We start from the raw sequence: 25,481 nt of genomic DNA, 5'->3' as shown, positions 1-25,481 counted from the left end.
TATTGTTCTTTCGGTCACGACCCACAGCTCATGACCATAGGTGAGGGTAGGAACGAAGATCGACCGGTAAATTGAGAGCTTCGCCTTTCGGCTTAGCTCTTTCTTTACCACAACGGACCGATACAAAGTCCGCATCACTGCAGACGCTGCACCGATCCGCCTGTCGATCTCCCGTTCCATTCTTCCCTCACTCGTGAACAAGACCCCAAGATACTTGAATTCCTCCACTTGGGGCAGGATCTCATCCCCGACCTGGAGATGGCATGCCACCCTTTCCTGACTGAGGACCATGGTCTCAGGATGGACTAATAATTATATAATAATGCCCCCAGTTTCTGTAAGGTGTAAGCAGATAGTTTTGTGAGATGCACAGATTAGTGTTAGCCTCTGATAAGCGGCACATACTTGATTGTTCAGTGAACTTGTTCATGTGATTGTGAGGGTAGGTATTCGTGTTTGCCAGTGTGTCTAATATTAATTAAGTACCTATCGTAATTTGGTGGCTTGGTGATGAGGTGCTGACTTCACAAGTGAAAATAAAATCTCGTCTCATTTGTTCATTATTGTTATGGGGGCCCATGTGTGCATTGCCATTTGCACTCGTTTTAGACTCTGGGCTCAACAAGTAGCCACCGTCTCGCTCTGTCCCAGTTGTCAAGGTTATGAAAGCCCTTGTCGCAGTGGCACACCGTGTAGTACAAGGGTGGATGAGGTCTTAATAGAAGCTCTTTGAATTTCTTTGGTCAAAATAAACAAAGGGTAATATATATATATGCGGCACCCGGGTTCAATCCCCGGCCTCGCCTGTTTGGAGTTTGCATGTTCTCCCCGTGCCTGCGTGGGTTTTCTCCGGGCACTCCGGTTTCCTCCCACATCCCAAAAACATGCATTAATTGGAGACTCTAAATTGCCCGTAGGCATGACTGTGAGTGCGAATGGTTGTTTTCGCACTGATGCGAGGAATGGAAGATGCCTGAGGAATGGAGGAAAAGTGTACTGGTGCCCATTTTTAAGAATAAGGGTGATGTGCAGATGATGAGCCACACAATGAAGTTACGGGAAAGAGTAGGATAAAAGTGCTTATTTGCGAGCAACAGTATGGTTTCATATCTAGAAAGAGTACCACAGATTTGCCTTGAGGGTGTTGATGGCGAAGTAAAGCGGTCAGAAGGCGCAACATTGTGTCTTTGTAGATCTAGAGAAAGCCTATGACAGAGTACCCAGAGAGGAACTGTGGTCCTGCATGCAGAAGTCTGGAGTGGCAGAGAACTATGTTAGAATAGTACAGGACATGTCTGACGGCAGCAGAACAGTGGTGTGGTGTGCTGTAGATGTGACAGAGGAGTTTAAAGTGGAGGAGGGACGGGATCAGCGTTCTGCCCTGAGCCCCTTCTTGTTTGCAGTGTTGATGGATAGGCTGACAGATGAGGTTCGACTGGAATCCCCGTGGACCATGATGTTTGCAGATGACATTGTGATCTGCAGTAAAAGCAGGGAGCAGGCGGAGGAACAGTTAGAAAGGTGGAGGCATGCACTGGAAAGGAGAGGAATGAAGATTAGCTGAAGTAAAACAGAATATATCAGCATGAAAGAGAGGCATGGAGGGGGGAGAGTGAGGCTACAGGGAGAAGAGATAGCAACGGTGGAGGACTTTAAATACTTGGCTGTGGAGATTTTGACCAGTATGTTCAATAGAATTCTAGCGCGTGAGAAGATCCTTGAGGAATGGAGGGAAAGTTTGCTGGTGCCCATTTTTTCAGAACAAGGGTGATGTGCAGAGCTGTGGGAACTATAGAGGAATAAAGTTGAAGAGCCACACAATGAAGTTGTGGGAAGGAGTAGTGGAGGCTAGACTCAGCACAGAAGTGAGTATTTGTGAGCAACAGTTTGGTTTCATGCCTAGAAAGAGTACCACAGATGCATTATTTGCCTTGAGGATGTTGATGGAAAAGTACAGAGAAGGTTAGAAGGCGCTACATTGTGTCTTTGTAGATCTAGAGAAAGCCTATGACAGAGTACCCAGAGTGGAACTATGGTACTGCATGCAGAAGTCTGGAGTGGCAGAGAAGTATGTTAGAATAATACAGGACATGTACGAGGGCAGGAGAACAGTGGTGAGGTGTACTGTAGGTGTGACAGACGAATTTAACTATTGCGTTATTAGCCATTCGAACTGAGGACTCTGCATCTTTTTGCACAATTGTTGTTTGTTATTGTTTTTTGTCAATGTCTTTATGTCTCCAAAGTGTTCTGTAAATTGACTGTCTGTTGTACTAGAGCGGCTCCAACTACCGGAGACAAATTCCTTGTGTGTTTTGGACATACTTGGCAAATAAAGATGATTCTGATTCTGATTCTGATTCTGATTTAAGGTGGAGGTGGGACTACATCAGGGATCCGCCCTGAGCCCCTTCCTGTTTGCAGTAGTGATGGATAGGCTGACAGATGAGGTTAGACTGGAATCCCCGTGGATCATAATGTTTGCAGACGACATTGTGATCTGCAGTGAAAGCAGGGAGCAGGTGGAGGAACAGTTAGAAAGATGGAGGCATGCACTGGAAAGCAAAGGAATGAAGATTAGCCGAAGTAAAAGAGAATATATGTGCATGAATGAGAGGGGTGGAGGGGGAAAAGTGTCACTACAGGGAGAAGAGATAGCAAGGGTGGAGGACTTCAAATACTTGGGGTCAACCGTCCAGAGCAATGGTGAGTGTGGTCAGGCAGTGAAGAAACGGGTCCAAGCAGGTTGGAACGGGTGGAGGAAGGTGTCAGGTGTGTTATGTGACAGAAGAGTCTCTGCTAGGATGAAGGGCAAAGTTTATAAAGCAGTGGTGAGGCCAGCCAAGATATATGGATTAGAGACAGTGCCACTGAAGAGACAACAGGAAGCAGAGATGGAGGTGGCGGATATGAAGATGTTGTGGTTCGCTCTTGGAGTGACCAGGTTGAATAAAATTAGAAATGAGCTCATCAGAGGGATGCCCAAAGTTAGATGTTTTGGAGACAAAGTTAAAGAGAGCAGAATTTTATGGTTTGGACACGTCCAGAGAAGAGTTAGTTGGTAGAAGGATGATGAGGATGGAGCTGCCAGGCAAGAGAGCTCGAGGAAGACCAAAGCAAAGGTTGATAGATGTAGTTAGGGAAGACATGAGGGCAGTTGGTGTTAGGGAGGAGGATGCAGGAAATAGGCTGACATGGAAAAGGGTGACACGCTGTGGCTTCACCTAACGGGACAAGCCGAAAGGAAAAGAAGAAGTAGAAGGAAGCAACATTAACTCTGACTCCTTGCTACTATGTTAGCACCTTAGCAAGCTGTTGATGTGATCACCTGGGATCTGCAAACTGTCCAGGCGCTACTGGATAAAACTGCTGGAGCGGAGCGGAGCGGAGCATGGACTGCTTGTATAAAAGTGCTTAAATCGGAGATTTTACATCCAGTCCAATCTGATACTCGTTTTTTGGTTCAAAGATCGGATCGGGACACAACTAACCTGTATGTTTCATTTGACCGAATATTTGTGAACATAACAAATTACTTCTGACTGGCATGATGATCTGGGAGGAATATACAGTACCGGGGATTGAGAATTTGATTTTCACTTCGAGGTAGAGCCACGGGCGTGCTGAGCCTATCCCAGCTATCTTTGGGCGAGAGGCGGGGTACACCTTGAACTGGTCGCCAGCCAATCGCAGGGCACATATAAACATACAACCATTCACATTCACACCTAGGGGCAATTTAGAGTCTTCAATCAACCTACCACGCATGCTTTTGGGATGTGGAAGAAAACCGGAGTCCCGGAGAAAACCCACCCAGGCACGGGGACAACATGCAAACTCCACACAGGCGGGGCCGGAATTTGAACCGCGGTCCCCAGAACTGTGAGGCAGATGTGCTAACCAGTCGCTCACCGTGCCGGCCCTACAGATGTTACAAAATAAAGCAACAAAAAAAAACTATAATTCCAATAAACACAGTGAGCGCTTATTGTTATTGAAAAAGGCTTTAGGTGAAAACTAATATTGCTGAGCTAATGAACACATAACACCAGTGACGTTTGTCTCGTCACCACATTATGATATTATTGTGTCAAGACAGAAATATGAATGAGCATGACAGCCCCTGTCTTTGCGAATCCAAAGCAAACAAATGCAAATGCTGTGGTAATTTTCTTACTAGAGCACATGCATGATTTATGATGCTGAGTATTTTAAGAAATGGTGAGCTATCTGTGCAATCTAGCCTTATAGCACATATCTCAACATAACATCACTTTGTCTTAACCTTGAGCTACATCTTAGAAAGAGCAGTTTTGCAAATAACACCTTTCCAATCTGACCAAGTTCGTCATGAACAGTTGTCATGCATTTTAAGATGACTCTTATGTATTGCTATTTTTTTTTCTTAGTGAGAGAAAAATCAATATTAGCTCTTACTAACATCAGTAGATCTTTGGCATGCAATGACTAATGAGTATCCAAATATTGTACTCAAGTGAGAGTACTGCTCCTTGACAATAATGTGACGAGAGTAAAAGTAAAAAGTATTCCTCCAAAAAATTACTTGAGTAAGAGTAAAGCGTACACAGTGAAAACACTATTCAAGTACTGAGTAAATGGTGTGTAACTTATCATTTTTAAAAATCAGAGTATGAACATCAATAAAATAAAAAATAAAAAATAAAATGTGAATGTGCTAATTCTGATATTGGTGTGTGTGTGTGTGTGTGTGTGCGTGCGTGTGCGTGCGTGTGAGCAAGATTCGCACATACCCCAAGAGATGCATGTTTTATAGTTATTTGTGATAAAAAATACGGTCAATGTGGGCTAATATGCACAGCCAAAACAACAACAAAACATCTGCAATCTACCGCAGGGTGTTTTCTCAAGTTAGAGGTGGGCTGAAATCACTACGTTTGGTCAAACAGTGCCAGACAAGTAATACAATTCATGAAAGCTGTTGTTTTCCTTCGTCTAAACGTAAACACGAGTCACGCGCCGTTGCTTTCAATGGTAAGGACGACCTTCCCAACATGGTGGCTACATAAGCACGTCGATTGGCCGGGCTGGCTTATCTAGTGTTAATACCGATGCCCGGGACTTAATTGTGTCGTTTGATTGGTGTACTCGACTTAAACGTCACTAGAGCTCAAATTGGATTGACGCAAACAGCGCCCAATGCAGAAGTCGAAGTCGTAGTCTAAACAGATAGGTCATGCACGAAATAGTTGATAAACAAGTAATAAATGATAAATAAAAGTAGCGAGCGGCATTTAGATCATTGTAACGGATAAAAAGTACAGTTTCTTCTTAACATAAATATTCGGGTAAAAGTAAAACGTATGCAGTAATAAAACTACTTTGACAAATACAATTTATCCAACATGCTCCTTGAGTAAATGTAATGGAGAAAATATAATATAATATTAGACACTATTTTTGGCGGCACGGTGGACGACTGGTTAGAGCGTCAGCCTCACAGTTCTGAGGACCCGGTTTCAATCCCCGGCCCCGCCTGTGTGGAGTTTGCATGTTCTCCCCGTGCCTGAGTGGGTTTTCTCCGGGCACTCCGGTTTCCTCCCACATCCCAAAAACATGCATGATTTGGAGACTCTAAATTGCCCGTAGGTGTGAATGTGAGTGCGGATGGTTGTTTGTTTGTATGTGCCCTGCGATTGGCTGGCAACCAGTTCAGGGTGTACCCCGCCTCCTGCCCGATGACAGCTGGGATAGGCTCCAGCACTCCCGCGACCCTAGTGAGGAGAAGCGGCTCAGAAAATGGATGGACACTGTTTTTGTGGCATGTTTAGCTGCAGTCCAGTTTACATTTTAAGAAAAATTAAGATGTACACAGACAAAATTGAAGAAAGACACAGGTGGCAGGAAAAGTAATCAGAATACATTAAAGGAAACTGATTCAATTCCAAGCATGAAAATGTATCATTATTATTTTGATTGGCATATGTGTCTGCATTTTGAGCAAGTTCTTTTTCTTTCGCACAGTAGAATAATGCCTGCTTATTGCTGTTTTATAACATTGCTCCTTTTCCGCATTGCTATTTTAATAAAGCTACTTGAGAATTTAGGTCAATTTCTGAACAAGATAAAGCCTTATTTCTAGTACAGAAAAAAAAGAAAAAAAAGAAAAACAAGAGCTACTTCTAAATCTGTTTTGTTTTTAATCACTGTTATACCTATGCAACATAATCTCAAGGCATCACGGTACAAATAGAACATCACGATGTGAAGCAAATGAATCAGAACATTGGATCAAATTAAATTAACATTTTAAAATCAAAAACGAAAATATTAATGTTGCGTGATACACCATGTGGCTCAACATTAAAGGAGTGACAAGTTCGGCAAGTTTTTCAAAGTACAGTGGTGTCTTGACATACTAGTTTAATTCGTTCCACGACCACTTTCGTAAATTAAAATACGAGTCTCTGAATCATCTTTCCCCATTAAAATATAATGGAAATCCCATTAATCCATTCCAGCCTTCCCCCCAAAAAATCTAACAGTTTTCCATTTTTTTTTTTTATATATATATATAATTACAGGTAAAATAACACTCTTTACAGTTCTACTTACCATAATTTCTCGTGTATAATGCGCACCCATGTATAATGCGCACCACCAAAATTGACCTAAAAATTCTGGAAAACCCTTCTATAAGGGATTTTTACAATGCATGATATGTCTTCTACGCATATGATCCAAACATCAAGTATTATCTGTATTTTGTTAGTTTTTTCAAATAATTATTCTGAAGTTAAGCACTTTATTGGAACACATAATACTTTATTTTTATTACTGTGCGCTTATATTGAAATTCGCAGCCCTACTTTTAGTCAGTAAATGAGAAAACTCTCACTTGTGCTCATATGTTTAATTACCCAGGCAGAATTTGTAAGATGAGTAAAATTCTTTAAAGAAAACATGAAGGGCCAGGCGAAACACATATAATTTTATTTTAATGGTTTTGAAATTAAACTGTCAAGCATTTCAGAAAAGCATTCTCATTAAGCAAAACATAGCCATAAATCAATTAAGGATGGTTGTTGTTCAGTCATCAGTCGTATTTTTAAAAAAAAACATTTTACAAATTCTGCCTGGGTATGTAAACATATGAGCACAGCTGTACATATATGCAGTCATACGTACCCCTGTCATATAAGAATGAAAGTGTACACCTTTTTCATAACCTCTAGGTGGCGGTGGCATACTAGAATGAAAGTGTACACATTTCTCATAACCTCTAGGTGGCGGTGGCATATTGGAAAGAAAGTGTACAGCTTTTTCATAACCTCTAGATGGCGGCATACATTTATAAAAGGTGAAAGTTTTTTTCCATTTTCCCCTATACGTATGTATAATGCGCACTATTAACTTTTGGGGGCGAAAAAATACACATTATACAGGGGAAATTATGGTAATAAAACATACAGTAATGGCACAATTAAATAGAAAGTAAACAATTAAACTTTGCCACATTTTTTTGCTTCAGCTCAAGGGGTTTTGTGCTGCTCCTTCTGGTGCGCAAGCGTTGGCCACTGGGGCAGACATAAAGATATACTGTACATGGGGATGTCATACAGTGGGTACGGAAAGTATTCAGATCCCTTTAAATTGTTCACTCTTTGTTATATTGCAGCCATTTGCTAAAATAATTTCAACTCATTTGTTTCCTCATTAATGTACACACAGCACCCCATATTGACAGAAAAAACATAATTGTTGTAATTTTTCCAGATTTATTCAAAAAGAAAAATTTAAATATCACACAGCCATAAGTGTTGAGACCCTTTACTGTGACACTCATATATTTAACTTGGGTGCTGTCCATTTCTGCTAATCACCCTTAAGATGGTTCTACACCTTCAGTGGAGTCCAGCTGTGTTTGATTATACTGGTTGGCCTTGATTAGGAAAGCCAACAGTGAAGCATGGTGGTGGCAGCATCATGCTGTCAGTGTGTTTTTCAGCTGCAGGGACAGGATGACTGGTTGCAATCAAAGGACAGATGAATGTGGCCAAGTACAGGGATATCCTGGACGAAAACCTTCTCCAGAGTGCTCAGGACCTCAGACTGGGCCGATGGTTCACCTTCCAACAAGACAATGACCCTAAGCACACAGCTAAAATAACAAAGGAGTGGCTTCAGAACAACTCTGTGATTGTTTTTGAATGGCCCAGCCAGAGCCCTGATTTAAACCAGATTGAGCATCTCTGGAAAGACCTGAAAATGGCTGTCCACCAACGTTTACCATCCAACCTGACAGAACTGGAGAGGATCTGCAAGGAGCAATGGCAGAGGATCCCCAAATCCAGGTGTGAAAAACTTGTTGCATCATTCCCAAAAAGACTCATGGCTGTATTATCTCAAAAGGGTTCTTTTACTAAATGCTGAGCAATGGGTCTGAATACCTATGGCTGTGTGATATTTCCGGGGTTTTTTTGTTTGTTTTTTAATAACTCTGCAAAGATTTCAACAGTTCCATTTTTTTTCCTGTTAATATGGTGTGCTATGTGTACATTAATGAGGTAAAAAATGTATTTAAATGATTTTAGCAAATGGCTGCAATATAACAAAGAGTGAAAAATTTAAGGGGGTCTGAATACTTTCCATACCCACTGTCAATAACCTCCGTCAGCCACAGTCATATTAGTAGTTCTTCAAAGAGGATAAATAATGTTTGTTAATATTGTTATTTCATGTGTTGGTCCACCGTTTGTGTTCAAATATCCATTGCATGAAGGGCAATAACACCGCAACACAATTGCTGTTCGTTAGCCAGTCTAATACACACCGTATAGCTCTCTTGTTTTAGTTTGACTGTAAACTTCAACTTGAAGTGGTATTAAACAGCTTTGAGGATCTTTTTTTACATTCATTGTTTACTGACGTGAATGAGTTGAGTTCACTGCCACCTTACAGCGCTTGTATCTTAGGTTTGCGCTTGCAAGTTAAAGGAAAAAGAAAAACAGGTGAACAACAGCTTGTATCTCGAAAAACTTGAAAATCGGATCACTCGTGTTGAAAATCTGGTCACTAGTATCTCAAGGTACCACTCTACAGTGGTTATCAAAAGTCTACACACCCTGTTCAAATGCCAGGTTTTTGTGATTTTTGTGAACAATGAGACCAGGCAAAATCATTTCAAAACTTAGCACTAATGTGGATAAGTTTTCACACAGTCTTATAACTAGCGGTATGACTGTGTTCAGAATTATCCGATACCATTCAAACTCATAATTAAAGGGAGTCGGCACACACCTGCCACGATTTAAAGAGCCTCTGATTAACCCCAATCAAAGTTCAGATGTTCTAGTAGGCTTTTCCTGACATTTTTGTAGTTACAGCTTACAGCACAACCTAGGGTCTGCAGCTTCCACAGCATCAGAGAAATCTCATTATTCAAAGGTATTAGTCAGGAGAAGAGTACCAAAAAAATACAAAATAATAATAATAATAACATTCTAAGGCACAAATACCAAAGAGCATAGTGAAGACAGTCATCATCAAGTGGAGAAAATATGACACACAGGGACATTACCAAGAACTGGACATCCCTCCAAAATTGATGTAAACATGAGAAGAAAATGCAACAGAAGAGAACTTAAGGAATTTTCAGGACTGAGCCTGAAAATTAGATTTAAAGATTATGATTCATTCAGCGCTTATAAAGGACGAGAAGCAGCTTTAAATAGTCTGAACAGTTACAATAGAATAGCAGCTTCCTTTTCACTGTTGATTTCATATAAAGTATACACAAAACAAAAGTCCAATTACATTGTAAAAAGCAGTCGTAAAATACAGGCAAACAAGTTAATTAGTGGTGCCTTTCTATCATCTATCTTTAAATTAGCTGACAAAAGATGATATTACTAAATAACTCTACTAAACAGTAACACCATTTCTAAAAGAAAGAGAAAAATCTTTGTTTTCTAGCACAATGACTTTTGAGAGCAGCACGGTGGCCGACTGGTTAGAGCGTCAGCCTCACAGTTCTGAGGTGCGGGGTTCAATCCCCGTCCCCGCCTGTGTGGAGTTTGCATGTTCTCCCCGTGCCTGCGTGGGTTTTCTCCGGGCACTCCGGTTTCCTCCCACATCCCAAAAACATGCATGAATTGGAGACTCTAAATTGCCCGTAGGCATGACTGTGAGTGCGAATGGTTGTTTGTTCCTATGTGCCCTGCGATTGGCTGGCAACCAGTTCAGGGTGTACCCCGCCTCCTGCCCGATGACAGCTGGGATAGGCTCCAGCACCCCCGCGACCCTAGTGAGGAGAAGCGGCTCAGAAAATGGATGGATGGATGACTTTTGAGATTCAATCGCTATAAACGACTATGGTTGGTGATAATGACTCATGCTCTTTCAGCACTGAATGCCCTCAACATTGAAGAAACACACTGTAGCTCACAGTCGACATTATGGGCCAGACATAGCATCCAAATATTGTTTGTGTTCCATAGAGAAATATAAAGCAATGCAATAATCAGTAGTTTATTGGGAAAAAATATATATATAATAATGAATAATCATCATTCCTTTGTTTTTAATTAGCGCGTAAATGCCCGTAGGAATGCAGCTGGGAAATTACACATTAGACCTTCAACACTATACGCCTAAGTTGTTGTATTGACGCAAAAGAGAGCACTGCTTCTTGGATCACAAGGCTTTATGGCCACACACATTAATATGAGTTGAGAGATTAGCATGCATGAGTTTTCTTGCTTGACGGGATGTTAGTTAACAATAACAAAATATATTTACATGTAAGTGGTGCCTGGAGATAAGAGTGACTTCTGAGTTTTTTGAGATACAAGTTGTCATTCGGCCGTTTTTTTGCTTTGACTTGTGAGTGCAAACTTGAGATACGAGCGCAGTAAAAGCAATTCAACTTAATTCACAACCAGCAGCAGTTTGACATAAAAAAAGAGGCTTGACTCTTTTTAATGCCACTCCTAGTTTAAGTCTTATGTGAAGGTATGTTTGGCTTGACATTAAACTTCCACTGGGAGGTCCATTAAACAGCTTGAAGGAAACAAAGAAAAATACATATTGTGTATTTAAAACAACAACATAACTGCCTCAGGTCCACTTAGCTTACTACAAACAAACAATGCAAAACACTGTTCACATGCTAATGGTTAGCATTGATAGTTGCGGTTTTAGAGGCAACGAATATTTAAACCCAAACCGTGAAGTAACACGTAACAGATAATATAACAATACTCACAGGCATATATTCTTTATCCTCTATGTAAAATGACTACTATTACGGCATCTTACTGAATCCCTTACAGTAGTAGTAGTGTATAAGAAGAAAAAAAATACTGCTCTTCTTCGTTTACAGTCTGCATGACTGTACAGTTATTATACTGCCACCTGGTGGCCAAGGCTGGCACACCAGGCGCAGCACATGGATTGGATTGCGGCATTTGCATTATGATGCACAAACTTTAAATGATTACATTCTATTTATTTATGTTAGTACTCTATGGCTTTATAAAGCACACATTTATGATAAAGTAAAAATTATAGAGTGCTATTTGTCCTTAATAATAGACAAACACAAATGAATTTGTTCTTTGGTGGAGAGGTTAGAATGGATCAATGGCATTTCCATTCATTTCAATGGGGAAAGAACATTTGAAGTGTTTTGAGTTACGAGCGTGGTCACAGAACAAATAAAACCAAATTCGCATCTCATGGTGCCACTGTATAGTATATATTCCTCCAATCACCTGCCACTTTTTTTTTTAATTATTTTCAAACTGTTGCTGTTCCCTCTTCTTCATATGATTGTGAATTGTAGGGTGGGGGGAATCTCTTTTAGTTGATGTTTGATCATTTTTTTAATATAGTGTAGCTTCTGAGCTTGAGTTACCTGAGGGTATTCTGAATTTCACCCAAATTGTCCCAAAAAAAATCTCACAATACTACAATGATGTTAGTATCAAAAGGCGAATTTTGATTGTGAGGCGAATAATATACACTACAAGTTACGTGAAGTATGCAGACTCACATTAAAAACAGTAAGACTCCATTTTTACAATGTGCGGCCCTTGTTATTATTGGTTGGTTGTTGTTTTAACATTTTACAGTGGTTATCTTCTTATTACTCTTAAAAACAAAACAAGTCCAGGTATATTTAATAAGGGTTTTATAATGGGAACAGTTTGACCTTAGGAAGTATTCTTTTTATTTCCATTATTTTCTATGCAGAAAAATAAACACATTTTAATCAAACAGATGTTGACCAGCATAAAAGTAAATAGAATTAGATAGCTAGAAAGATAGATACTACATACATATTAAATCTATTTATATTTTTCATTCAATCAGGTATTTGCTTATGATCAGCGCATATCCTTTTTTCTGCAACTTTAACAGGACGGGCCTGCAAGCCGAAGTTCGTATCATAAGAACACATGGATTTAATGTAAACATGATTTGCCTCTTCTATGGTAACAGAACTGGGTGCAGAATCAAAGAAATCCTGTGTTTTTTTTATGAATGCTACTCTACTCAAAGATACTAAGTGTCATGGGTGTGTGTTCCGGTTTTTGTCTTCCCCCTGTTTCATACACACCTGCTCCTGAGAGCATCTTCACCACCTGTGCCTCGTTCACCCTAATTACCCCTTACATTTAACCTCGTTCGATGCATTTTTTTCAAGGACTATCCCCCGCCTTCAAGTTGGTTACCAACCATCTCTATTTCCTACAAAACCGCTGCTGACCGTCGGAGGACACCGGCCCTGAACTACAAAGTGGGTCAGCGAGTTTGGCTCTCCACCAAGCATAATCCACTTCGGGTGGAGTCCCGAAAGCTCGCTCTCAGGTTCGTTGGGCCCTTCCCCATCACAAAGATCATCAACCCTGTCACCGTGAAGCTTAGGCTCCCAAGGTTGATGCGGGTCCACCCTGCTTTTCACCTCAGTCTGCTGAAGCCATTCTCCTCTGGTCCCGCCTTCCAGGTCCCCTCCTCCCCCCCGGTTCGTGGATGGGGGGCCCTGTCTTCACTGTGAGGCGGCTGTTGTTGTCTCGTCGGAGGGGGAGGGGGTTTCAATATCTGGTGGACTGGGAGGGCTACGGGCCTGAGGAACGTTCAGGGGTGCCGTCTGCGTTTATCGTGGATGACTCGCTCATTCGGGACTTCCACGTTGCGCATCCAGGGGCTCCGGGGCCGTCTGGGGCCGGTCTCATTCTTTCTCATCGCCAGTTCGTTGTACCATGTCGTTGCGTTCCAGCATTCCTTGTTTCCACATCAAAGACTCACAGTAAGACTAGACCCTGTTCCGATTATCGACCTCGCCTTTTTGCCTCACGTTTTTGGATACTGTTGCCTTTTTTGGATTGCCTGCCTGTGTACTGACCTCTGCCCGTATATTAAACCTCTCTTTTTGAAACTGTCCATTTGTTTTGGTGTCGTGCATTTTTGGGTCCTATCCTCTGTTCCGTTCATGACAGTAAGTGACGGCTGTCCGACAAAAGTGTGACCCTTTCTTTCAACAGTTTAGAGCCTTCATATTTGGAATTTCAACAAATGGCATTTCATTGTGACAGCTATTGCATCAAGAAAAAATCATGTTAATGGATGCATCCATCCATCCATTTTGTATAGCACTTGTCCTCATTAGGGTCATGGGAAAGCTGGATTCCATCACCCTGGACTGGTCGATAGGCCATATAGACAAGCAACCAGTCACGCTCACATTCACACTCAAGGTCAATTTAAAGTATTCAATGAACCTATCATAAATGTTTTGGGAATGTGGGAGGAAGCTGGAGTACCTGAAGAAAACCCAAGTAAGGACGGGATCGCCCAGAGGAGAGATTCAAACCTTGAACCTCAGAACTGTGAAGCATATGTGCTAACCATTCAAGCTCTGTGCTGCCCTCATGTTCACACAAAAGGGATTAGTTCATTTGAATATTCAGCTATAATTTTAGAAATTATTCAAGAGTTCCATTTTCGTTATCAGCGTTAGGTTCTCATAAGCAGCACATGATTGTTCAGACAGTGTGGTGTGGTGGAAGCGGGAGTGCAATACGTGTGTATGGCAATGTGTTCACTTCATGTGCCATACACACTATCTCCACACTAAATTTAAATGATCTTTTCCACTCTTGTGAACGTTTTTAAATGCCAGAAACAAAAATTATTGTGACATATTATCTATTTTGCAATGTAATTGGGGCACTTCTGTATAATCTAAAGGGGCTGACTTGAAGCCAGTCACTTCTTTCAACTCTGTATCGCTCTGTGTTTGAGTCATTTCAGTGCACTGTGAGAGTTGGTGCTGGCCTCTCCCAAAGTAGTTTTTCAGATGTCCTAGGTTGTAAACTCAATGGACACTCAGGAAGAGATAAATTAAACAAAACATGGCTTTTAAGCAGTTGCTGTCTTCCCCAAAATTATCGCAGTGATAGATTTTGTTACAGTGTACTAGAATTGTTGCTCCTTGGGGTGTTTTAATGAAAGCATGTCCTAGACATGTTATTAAGACATCTGTAAATTGTAAATTGTGAAAACAAATTCAAATACATACAAAGTACATGTCTCCTTTAAAACGGCCCTGTATTGGAGAAATCTCAAGCTTCTTTTGACCATTCTGTCTACAATTTTGCTTCACAGTGGAAACAATGATGTGTGTTGCTCCAAGCCGGAAGCTTTTGTGCTGCCAATGGTTTTATATGGTGAGGTCAGTGAGCGACTCAACCTGACTGATATTAGAGTCTGAAAGCTGCAGGCAGGGCTATGAACACTTAACACTTACAATCGACAGCAAATGTATCCCTTTTACACTACAAAGTATTACTTGACATGCAGTACTAGTAGGCATCATGATTGGATAGTGGTTAGCACATCTACCTCTCAGTCGGTCCTGGGTTCGAATCTCAGCTGGGGCATTCGTATGTGGATTGTCATGTTCCAATGTTTTCTAGGGTACGCCAGCTTTCTCCTCGCAATCAAAGACTCTAAATCAGGGGTGTCAAACTCATTGTAGTTCATGGGCAATACACAGTCTAATTTAATGTCAAAGAGGCTGGAGCGCTAAAATCATAACAGACAATATAATAATAAATTTCCCCTTCATTTTATCCATCCATCCATTATCTGAGCCGCTTCTCCTCACTAGGGTCGCGGGCATGCTGGAGCCTATCCCAGCTGTCATCGGGCAGGAGGCGGGGTACACCCTGAACTGGTTGCCAGCCAATCGCAGGGCACATAGAAACAAACAACCATTCACACTCACAGTCATGCCTACGGGCAATTTAGAGTCTCCAATTAATGCATGTTTTTGGGATGTGGGAGGAAACCGGAGTGCCCGGAGAAAACCCACGCAGGCACGGGGAGAACATGCAAACTCCACACAGGCGGGGACGGGGATTGAACCCCGCACCTCAGAACTGTGAGGCTGACACTCTAACCAGTCGGCCACCGTGCCGCCCCCTTCATTTTAATGCCGAACAAAACAAGTACATTCTGAAAATCTTTAGATTTACTTACAAAACAACCTCAGATTTCTTGAGAATATTTTCCTGCAGTTTGTCATCTACATATGTGCATAATAACTGATCACAGTAATTGTATTTTAAGACTAAAAATGACTGTCTATTTGGAACTGAAGAATATAGTTTTAATTTAAAATTCAATCAACTTATGAAGACCTAGGAATTGTTACCATTCCATTTTTGACATGAGCATGATGACTCTCAAAATTATCCTTGGTCTCCACTACCACAATAACTTATGTATTTTTTCACTTTCAAATTCATCCTGCGAGCAGGATTGTACCCCCTTGTGGGCCGGTTGTGGCTCACGGGCTGTATGTTTGACACCCCCACTCTAAATTGTCCATGAGGTGAATATGAATGGTTGGTTGTCTGTATGTGCCAACCAGTTCAGAGTCTACCACCACTCTTGTCCTAAGTCAGCTGGGATAGACTCTTAATGAGAACAAGCACAATAGAAAAAAAAAGATGAATGGATGGATACAGTTCTCATGAATGTATGTAATGTAAGTATGAATGTTCTTTATCTAATCAGTAACAGTCTGCATTGTATATTAGTGATGTACACACATTTGTCACGTAGTTTACTGGTAACAGTTACTTTCATTATTTATTATATTCAGTTTTATTAAATAATGGCTGCATCATGGAACATTCATATACGTTAAAGCTTTAAACGATCAGTTATATATAGGCTTGGCCTGTGTAATGCAGCTCTCGCTCACCTCTGTTATTTAGTTAATTGCTAAAGCATGTACAGGAATACGACAGATTCCCCTGTTTTTTAAAAGTTATTCCTCAGACTGGCTACCTTTAGACCGTTATATAAAGCACAAGGACATAATAAGAGGATGCCTTTCGACTGCCCCAGGGCAGCTGTGGCTACACAAGTAGCTTACCACCATCAGGGTGTGACTGATGAGTGTGTGAATAATGCATGAAATTGTCTTGTGCCTAGAAAAGCGCTATATAAATGTTTAGAAAATGAATTTGCCTCAAAGTGCCTGATTGCAAGAAAATGTAGAAAATAGTGGATTTTGGGAAAGCAATACATCAGATTTGGTGTGTTAATAGAGAATCATGGTGTTGAGAGTCCAATGGGCAGCTTGAATTAGTTGTTGGCTCAGTCTAGTTTGGGAAATATTGAAATACAACACAGTAATTAATCATTCCATTTTGTTCCACTGATGGAAACTAGAGCAGTAGTGCGAGATGTACAAATTTGCCGTATATAACAAGCCATAAACAGGGATGTAGACAAACAAGAAAACAACAGCAAATCAAGCTAATAGCCTATTATATTTCCTGTCTGGTCACTTCAGATGTGCAATATTGTGATTATACTGTAAAAACAGCGATGAGTTTTAATATGACACAGTCGTACTCTTCCTTTTACTGACCTTTGTACAATTAAAATTAAGCAACGAGGCTGCCGCAGAGCAGCAGTAATTTGAATCTCTGAATACATTCATTGAACGCAAATTTGAGTATCCAGTGGCAGATATCCCTTCACGGTCACCTCTCCATATCAACAGTGCACACATAGTGTGCCGGGCAGTCACTTTCCCTTTTCAGGAGGGCTAATGTTAACATATTATTAGGATGCAATCCAGGATGTTGTCATTTCAGAGCCAGGTTTGATATAAAGTGGTAAGTGGGCTCCTCAAAATGTATTAGGACATAAATTAATGGGCAATTGCATTTAATATTACATGCGTTCCAGGGGGGCTGCCGTCTACAGGATTTCTCTATCCTGGAGCTATGAGAAATGCACTGTGAGTAACAATAACAAAGACGCTAAAGACACCATACAAAATAGGTGTGATCATTCAAAGCAGTCAGGAATAGTAAATCTGTGCGCGCAACTTAAGCGTATGTGATTCTACTCTCTTCGACATTCATTGAACCAATCAGATGGTAATGTAACTTATCGACATTTGTAGTTTTCACATTTTATCCTGGGCCACTAGTGAAGAACATTGCAGTACGCTGTCTCTAATTATCCTACTAAAACAAACCAAACTATTGTTCAGAATCCTTTGCAATCTATTAGACTTTAAAAAAAAGAGCATTGTTTAAAAAAGAAAAAAAAAACATACACACAATTGTATTCAATGGTTTTGTTCCGTTTATTTTAGGGGCTGCTTTTTTTTTCAATCCTGTATTATTTTTTTCTTTTTTTTTTTTTTACAGAAAGTCAGAATTAAATCACTGTCTCTGAACAAATTTATTCAAATGCAATCCGCAATGAAATTCATAGGATACAATGGTCTAGGTCATCATAGAAATACTCTTAACGCCTTGGGCGTACATGTGCATTTTGGTCAGTGGCAGTACACGAGTTAAGTTATTGCATAGTATAGTAGTAGCATGTCTTATCACAATATATTGTGTATATATTTTTTGTATTAATAATTACACTTCTACATTTTGTTTCCACTTCTTAGTTTGAGAAAGGATTGATTAATATAATTGATGTTTCAAAAGTGAATTCTCACTATGGTGAAAATGTCTCAAATAGTGAAAATAAATCAAATTTTAGTACTTTAAATATTATTTACAAATAAATATCATTCAGCAGAATTGCAACTTTGTCATATTTGATGTCAATTTGATTTCACCATGCGTCTTGTCACTCACACATACAGTACAGTAATAGCATGGAATGGTCTTTCAAGCCTTTGCTCCCCTCGTGCTATTCACGTTAATTAAACGCCTGGTTTTATGTTTATTTTATAATTACTTTTTTTTTTTACCAATAATTTGTTTATTGTCAATTAGGGCAGGCTAGTGATACATTTGACATACTGTATGATAAACTGATTAAAACAAGGATTGCCAGGCAAAACCTTTGTTGCTCATCTCCGTCCACTGAAATAATGACCAGCAGACGTGTAACAAGTGACCTGCATAAATAATTTACATAGAAATTATTCAAATCAGTCATCATAATTAATGACATGGCAAAAACTTTGACAAGTGCAGAGCAGACGTTTGACTCCCAAGATTGTCCGGTCTGCGTGGTTTGATGATGTTATGTTGAAAAAAGGGAAAGTAGCTGTCTTCTTGCTGCAGTGTTGCAGCCACAGTTATGCTTATGCAAATATTATGTGCAGTAGGTTTTCAAATTTGAGAGATCATTCGTTTGGCCCACATAAATCATCAAAGTCTATCCCCCTTCCCCTAAGCCAAACCTCCCCACCTCCACTGCCACCCATTGATATGACCTGTGGCAAATCAGCCAACAGCAAAAGGTAGCACTGAATACATTAAGTGGGATTCTGGCAGAGTTTACTGGCATTTGAAGGAACATGAATGTTAATGAGATGGCAGCTTAGTAAGCATCAACAACCTCCAACAAACAAAACAGGCAGTGGTCAGTCTTACACCTTCATTTGTGATCATAAAAAAATGCTGGATACGGTATGCATCCCTGTATGTACGTACTTAAATTACAGTGTTTTATACCAGTATTTGGATACCTACTCACAGACCACACAATTATGTGTTCTGCACATTGCATATAGCACAAACCAAATGAAAGTCATTTGGGTGACAAAGCACAAATGAGACGTGAAGTCCACCTTAGTGGACCATCCTCCCTCCTTCCCTTTCTGCTGCTACCTCCTAATTATATTCCTGAGATCAATTTGCTCACTGGCTATCACATGGCACCACCACTGCACCATATTAAATCTGATCCAATTCCCCAGAAGTCAAAGCCCACCATAGAGACAGAGTACTTACCAGGACTGTCATGCAGAGAATTCTAATTCAAGCAGCTCCATGTTGCCAAGGAAATTCAAAATGCCTCCAAAAGCATGGAGACAGGGATGCAGCAAACAAGACAGGCTCAGATCTAAGAGCTAAAGGTGGATGTATGTCCAATAGCAATTAGAATCCCTTTTCAATTTCAATTGGGGCATCCGCAAAATGCCTTCATCCTCTCCAGATGCGCTAAATCCAGCTGCACTGATAAGCTGATATGTAAACACACAGGCGGCTGTGCTGCCTCGCAAACGCTCACATACATGCTGCACCTAGCAGAGACGGAGAGGAGGATGGAGGGAGGGGTGGCGGATGAGAGCGGTGGAAGGAGGAGCTGCAGTGCCCTGGAAGAATGAGAGGACACATGAAGAGAGTTGAAAAGAAAGAGAAAGAACTGTCCTTTTGTTGCCCTGGCAGCAACATCACCTGGTGGTTGTTTTCTTTTCATGTAGGGATTTTTTTGCAAAAATAAACCACACTGCTGGTTGTGTGTGAGAGAGGGCGAAAGTCACATATAGTGGTGACAAAGAAATGGAGGTTAGAGAGGAAGACGTATGGATTCACAAATATAGGCTACAGCGGAGGGATGAAGATAAGGGTCGATATTATGACAGCTAAGAGTAAATTTTGTAATTACGAGAATAGTTTTTTTTTTAAACTCAGACATTGGCTCATTTGTTGTTGGCGATTGGCAGGGAACTTGAAGCGGTTCTAGAGTGTCGATAAGGATGGACAAATGCTTAATTTATTGCCCTACTTATGGGTAAATTCCAATTGAAGTGATCATTATCATCATCAGTGAAACCCATTTTTGTTTTGAGTGCGGTGTTAGGTGTTTGATGCTGAGGCTTAACAGTACTAAGTGCTGCTGCAGGACCACAAAATCTGGTAGTGCCAAGGAAGCTCCGTCAGGGAGTTTTCATGGGAAATGATGTGGCAGAGGATTTAGTGGCGTGGACATGAGGAGCTCCTTACCTCTCAATGAGTCATGTGACAATACTACCAGAAAGCAGAGCAAAGTATTCATTTGGTACATTTTATTTTTCTGTGTTATTATTTCCATTGATGAATCCAAATCCAAAGATACAATGGTTTTTTTTCGATGTAAAATCAATGTTTATATTACTTGTCATTATTGTTTCAAAACCTCTTGAGTCTTTGTCTGTGATCTACTGCCCAACGTAGAGTGTAAGTGAAGTAAAAGTCTAAAGTATACAGTGTTTAACAAAAAAGAACAACTGCAGCATTGCATTACAATGGCTTGCAAAGTTTTGGTCTGTAGTAGTATTTAGAGCAGTGGTCATCAAAAAGGGGTCCTCATGGAGCTTAAAATATGACTGTGATGTATCATCACATAAATTTGACATCATTGCGTGCATACAGCATTTCTTGCTACATGTTACGCTAGATAAACATTTTATTTCATTGAATTAACTTTGATTAACTTCCTTCTTACTTAACAGGTCATGAATATTTATGTTGAAATATTGAGAAAATATGAATCCCTACACATATGGTAGTTATTGTACAGTATGTCCCTTGTTTAGAGTAAAGTTTTTAAATACCTTACATGCACTTAGTGTTACCCAGATGTTATTTCACATAAACAACAACATTGAAAAGCCATCTTGTAAACCTACATAATGTGCTTTAACGTAGTTAATAAGCAAGTTAATTAGAAAACTAAAACACAAACCTTTAGGAAATAGTTAATCTCCATTTGCATTAATTATAAATAAGCAAATCACTGGGCAAAATGTGTGTTGAGCAGTGTGCCTTCCAAAATCTACAACGAAGTAGTTCACAAAAGTTAATTGTTTAACAATGATGAAAGCATAATATCAGAAGCTGGACAAATAAATTAACCATACAATACATCAAAAAATGATCTAGTCTAGGGCACTACAGTACAATGTACAGAACAGTATAAAAACAAACTCTTAAGATTCATGTGAGCTGAATAGTTCAGTAGTCTCGTCCCAGCATTAGACATTGATGTTCAGCAAAAACGTACTGAAAAAAACATTGTCAATTAAAATGTTTGGATAAAGGAAATCAAATGTTTGAAAGGTCCCGTATTTTGGCTATTGAGACCTCCATAGAGTGGCTCCATAAAAATTTCATTTAAAAAAAAAAACAACAAAAAAAACAACCTTGGTTTTGTTATGCGAGTGTCCAGAAAAGGCCCTCTGACAGCTACTTCTGTTTGACCCATTTTTCGATCTGCTTTGTCCATATTTGGCGAAGACTGCCCCGTTTCCTCTGATAGGTTGCCTCCATGTAGAAGACCCACTTGTGAAGGCACACGTGTTTGTTATGTTGACTGCGCTGGCTCGGGAGCAGAGGGGTATGTGGAGATCTTTGCTAGTGACATAGATATGATGAGAAAATCCAATGACCTGCTTTCAGGTCTCTCGGCAGAAAAACGTCTTTATTTCATATTTCATATGTTTACTGAGGCACCATAGAGACAATATTACATCGCAAATACTAGAAAAAGTTGGTTTGGCAAAATAATGTACGTATGTCTCCTTTAAACTGTCCGTTGAACCTCTTATTAAATACTGTATAATACAGTGGTGCCTTGAGATACGAGTGCGTTGAAATCCATTTCTTTTCTTTCCTTATTTAATCTTCCATTTCTTTTCAATGGGTATCTTTCCCCGTTGAAAAGAAATGGACCTCAAGGCACTCGAGATCCGAGTGTTTAGAGATACGAGTGCCACAGAACTAATTAAACTCATATCTCAATGCACCACTCTTTTTGTTTTTTAATTAATTAATTACTCAAGAGGATGTTTCTCTCCCAGATGTCACTAAAAATAAGTAAATTTGACGTCTTTTTGGCTAAATTTGGACATTTATTCATAGAATACTGTGAAGTAACATCAATTCATATTGATGTGATGGTTTAATTGTGAAGAGTGAAAGTGTCTTCTATCAGGTCTGTTCAGTAAGGTTTAGACACAAGATTATTTTGTTTTTCAGGCATGCTATCTCTAATATAAAGTGCCTCTGTTCTATCTACCAACATATCCTCCCCCCCCCCCACCCCCACCCCCACACACACAAGACACACAAAGCACCTACCTTATTTGCTCTCTCTGCGACAACAGCAACGAAGAATTAAATGATTCGCACACAGCACAGGAGGCTGCTTGGGGTTGCACTTACCACTTTAAGTGAAAGCTTGAAGGGCTTTTAAAGCCATGTTGTCTTGTTTTTGTCATATTTAACCACAATGTTGGGGAAAGGGCTAGCCCGTCTGTTAATACGGAAGGTGTGACTGCGTCAGCAGATTAAATGAACAAAATGAGAAGGAATGGAGAAGGTCTCGTGAGGATTATTTATGATACAATTATTACGGCCAGACATAGTTGGACGTTAAATACATGTATCAGGGCTAATGAAAGCAGTCTGAGTTCATTACTTTGGATTTAGGCTCCCTAACTTCATCATGACGTCTCTAAAAACCTCATCAAGCCTTGTGATGAAAATTTATAGCTTTCTCTGATGAGATTGACAGTGATATGAGCTTCTGAACATATTTAATCGGATTTTCAATGTTACATTTAAATTGGTTGCCAAATGCACAGTCTGGATCAGATCTTGATGAAAATTGATTTGACTTTACACTTTTTGACTTTATAGGAATTATCAGTCAAATTTGTAACATGTGGACAAAGATGATTTTTTTTAGTAAGAGATGCCTGGGCCATTAGGGGTTTGCGGTGTCCCAATAATCATTGGAGCTAAGTTGTCGGGTCTTTATGCCCCTGGCGGGGTCACCCAAGGCAAACAGGTCCGAGGTGAGTGACCAATGACCTCCTATGGTGATATAACATATGGACCTCAGCTTCCTTGGAGTTGGGGCTCGATGGCAAGCAGCTGAGGACCCAGCTGGGCACAGCCCAAAGAGGTAACACGAGTCCCCCTTCATATGGGCTCAACAACTGTGGGAGGGACCAAGAGGGTCAGGTGCAAAGTGTGCTGGGTGGCGGCCAAAGGATGCAGCACGTGCAGTGCTTGTTTCGTGCAGATGCAGCTGTAGAGGCTAATGTCACTAATAATTTATTAGTGACCTCAGTACAGCATTGTTTTCTTTTGCTGTCAAATTCTCAAATGGGCACCAGGCAGCACCTGCAGCTGTTTCTGCATGCGACAAGCACCACACTTGCCACACATTGTTTTTGTTTTTATAATTGTGAGAAGCCAGAATTGAATTCCAAATTAAAATTAAACTGTGATTCACTGGCGACCAGTTCAAGGTGGACCCTGCCTCTCGCCCAGAGTCAGCTGGGATAGGCGCTAGCTCACCCGCGACACTAGTGAGGCTAAACGGAATAGAAAATGGATGGATGGATGGATTAAAATTGCATTAAATGCCCAGCTCATACGTTAAAACTGTAAATGGTTTTGTCTAAATTGCAAGCTGTTATTTAGCCACTGTGTCTTCATTGATAAATTACATGCAGAAGCCTACAGTCCCGTGAAAAAGTATTGGCCCCCTGATTACCTCCAGACCTGTTCAAACAAGAAATTACTTAGAATCTGTCCGGACAAAATCAAGTTGGACAAACGATCTAAAAGAAGTTATAACAAATTCCAGAACATTTGATAAATAAAGTAATTGACATATCAATCCGGAAAGAGTTACAAAATATTTTTTTAAGGTTTTAAGATTCCAGCGAACCATAGGGAGAGCCATTATCCTCACATGGAGAAAACATGGAACAGTGGTGAACCTTCCCAGGAGCGGCCGGCCAACAAAGATTACCCCAAGAGAACAGCAATGGCCACAAAGGAACTCAGGACAACTTCGAAAGAGCTGCAGTCCTCCCTTGTCTCAGTCAAGGTCAGTGTTCATGACACAACAATAAGGAAGAGACTGGGCAAAAATGTCATCCGTAGCAGAGTTCTAAGGCAGAAACTACTGTTGACCGTAAAGAACATATAGGCTCGTCTTACTTTTGCAAAAAAAAACATTTGAATGATTCCCAAGACTTTGGGGTGAATATTATATGGACTGACGAGAGGAAAGATGAGCTTTTTGGAAGGTGTGTGTCGAGTTACTTCTGGCGGAAATGTAGCACAGAATTTCAGAAAAAGAATATCATACCAACAGTCAAACGTGGTGGTAAAGTGATGGTCTTGGGCTGCTTAGATCCTTTAGGACCTGGACAACTTGCTGTGATTGATAGAACCATGAATTCTGCTCTAGACGAGTGTCTAGAAAAGGTCCCTCTGACAGGTAATTCTGTTTTGTATCCACTTTGTACATATTTGTCTAAGACCGCCCCCTTTCCTCTGAATGGTTTCCACTTGTGAGAGCACATTGGCTCCGATCAGAAAGGGAAGGCGTAGATCTTCGCTAGTGACGTAGATATGCTGAAGAAAATTCGAATGACCTGATTTCAGCGGAAAAACATCTGGAGCTCAGGAATGCGTGGACGATTTTAATTTTTACTTCATATGTTTACTGAGGCACCATAGAGCCAATATTACATCCAAAATACTAGAAAAGGTTGGTTAGGCAAAATATGTCCCCTTTAAGTTTGTTGTCTTTATGTAACACGATTTTACAATATTCCCAACTGTTTGGCAAACACAATTGTGTGCCAAAATATTAAGTAGATTCATCCATCCATCCATCTGTCCGTCCATCCATCCATTTTCTATAGTGCTTGGCCTCACTAGGGTCGTGGGTGAGGTGGAGCCTATGCCAGCTGACTTTGGCTGATGGAGGTGATACACCCTGAATTGGTCACCAGTTAATTGCAGGTCTCATGTAGACAAACAACCATTCACACTTCAGACAATTTAGTCTCCAATGAACCTAACATGCATGCTTTTGTGATGTGAGAGGAGAACACCAGGAGAACACACAAGCAAGCATGGGGAGAATATGCAAACTCCACACATGAGCCTGGATTTAAACCCATAGCCTCAGAACGGCGGCTGTGCCAACTACTCATTCACTGTGCTACCTGGAAGAAACATTTAATCTCAAGTATCTCAAACTTCAACGTTGTGGTAAAGATAGTGAAAGAGAGCCACCTTGTGGAGTAGCACTGAAACAACAGCTTTCTATTAAGAGGGAAACAAGGTAGTAAAAGTAATATCCATCCATCCATTTTCTGAGCTGCTTCTCCTCACTAGGGTCGGGGGCGTGCTGGAGCCTAT

At 40.5% G+C, this 25,481-nt stretch overlaps 1 protein-coding gene across 1 annotated transcript in view; it reads right to left on the bottom strand.

Annotated features, from left to right (window-relative positions):
• Positions 1–19,562, bottom strand: part of lingo1b (leucine rich repeat and Ig domain containing 1b) — a 30,335-nt gene extending 10,773 nt beyond the window's left edge. The window contains exon 1 of the mRNA XM_061762033.1: positions 19,278–19,562. Within this exon, the coding sequence (XP_061618017.1) occupies positions 19,278–19,289 (12 nt within the window). The 5' untranslated portion in view covers positions 19,290–19,562. The remainder of the gene's footprint in view (positions 1–19,277) is intronic.
• Between the last annotated feature and the right edge of the window lie 5,919 nt (positions 19,563–25,481).

The sequence above is a fragment of the Phyllopteryx taeniolatus genome, chromosome 2, assembly GCF_024500385.1.
Source record: "Phyllopteryx taeniolatus isolate TA_2022b chromosome 2, UOR_Ptae_1.2, whole genome shotgun sequence".
NCBI classification, from domain to species: Eukaryota; Metazoa; Chordata; class Actinopteri; order Syngnathiformes; family Syngnathidae; genus Phyllopteryx; species Phyllopteryx taeniolatus.
Note: the sequence above shows the minus strand (reverse complement) of the source record. Positions and strands in the feature narration are given on the sequence as shown.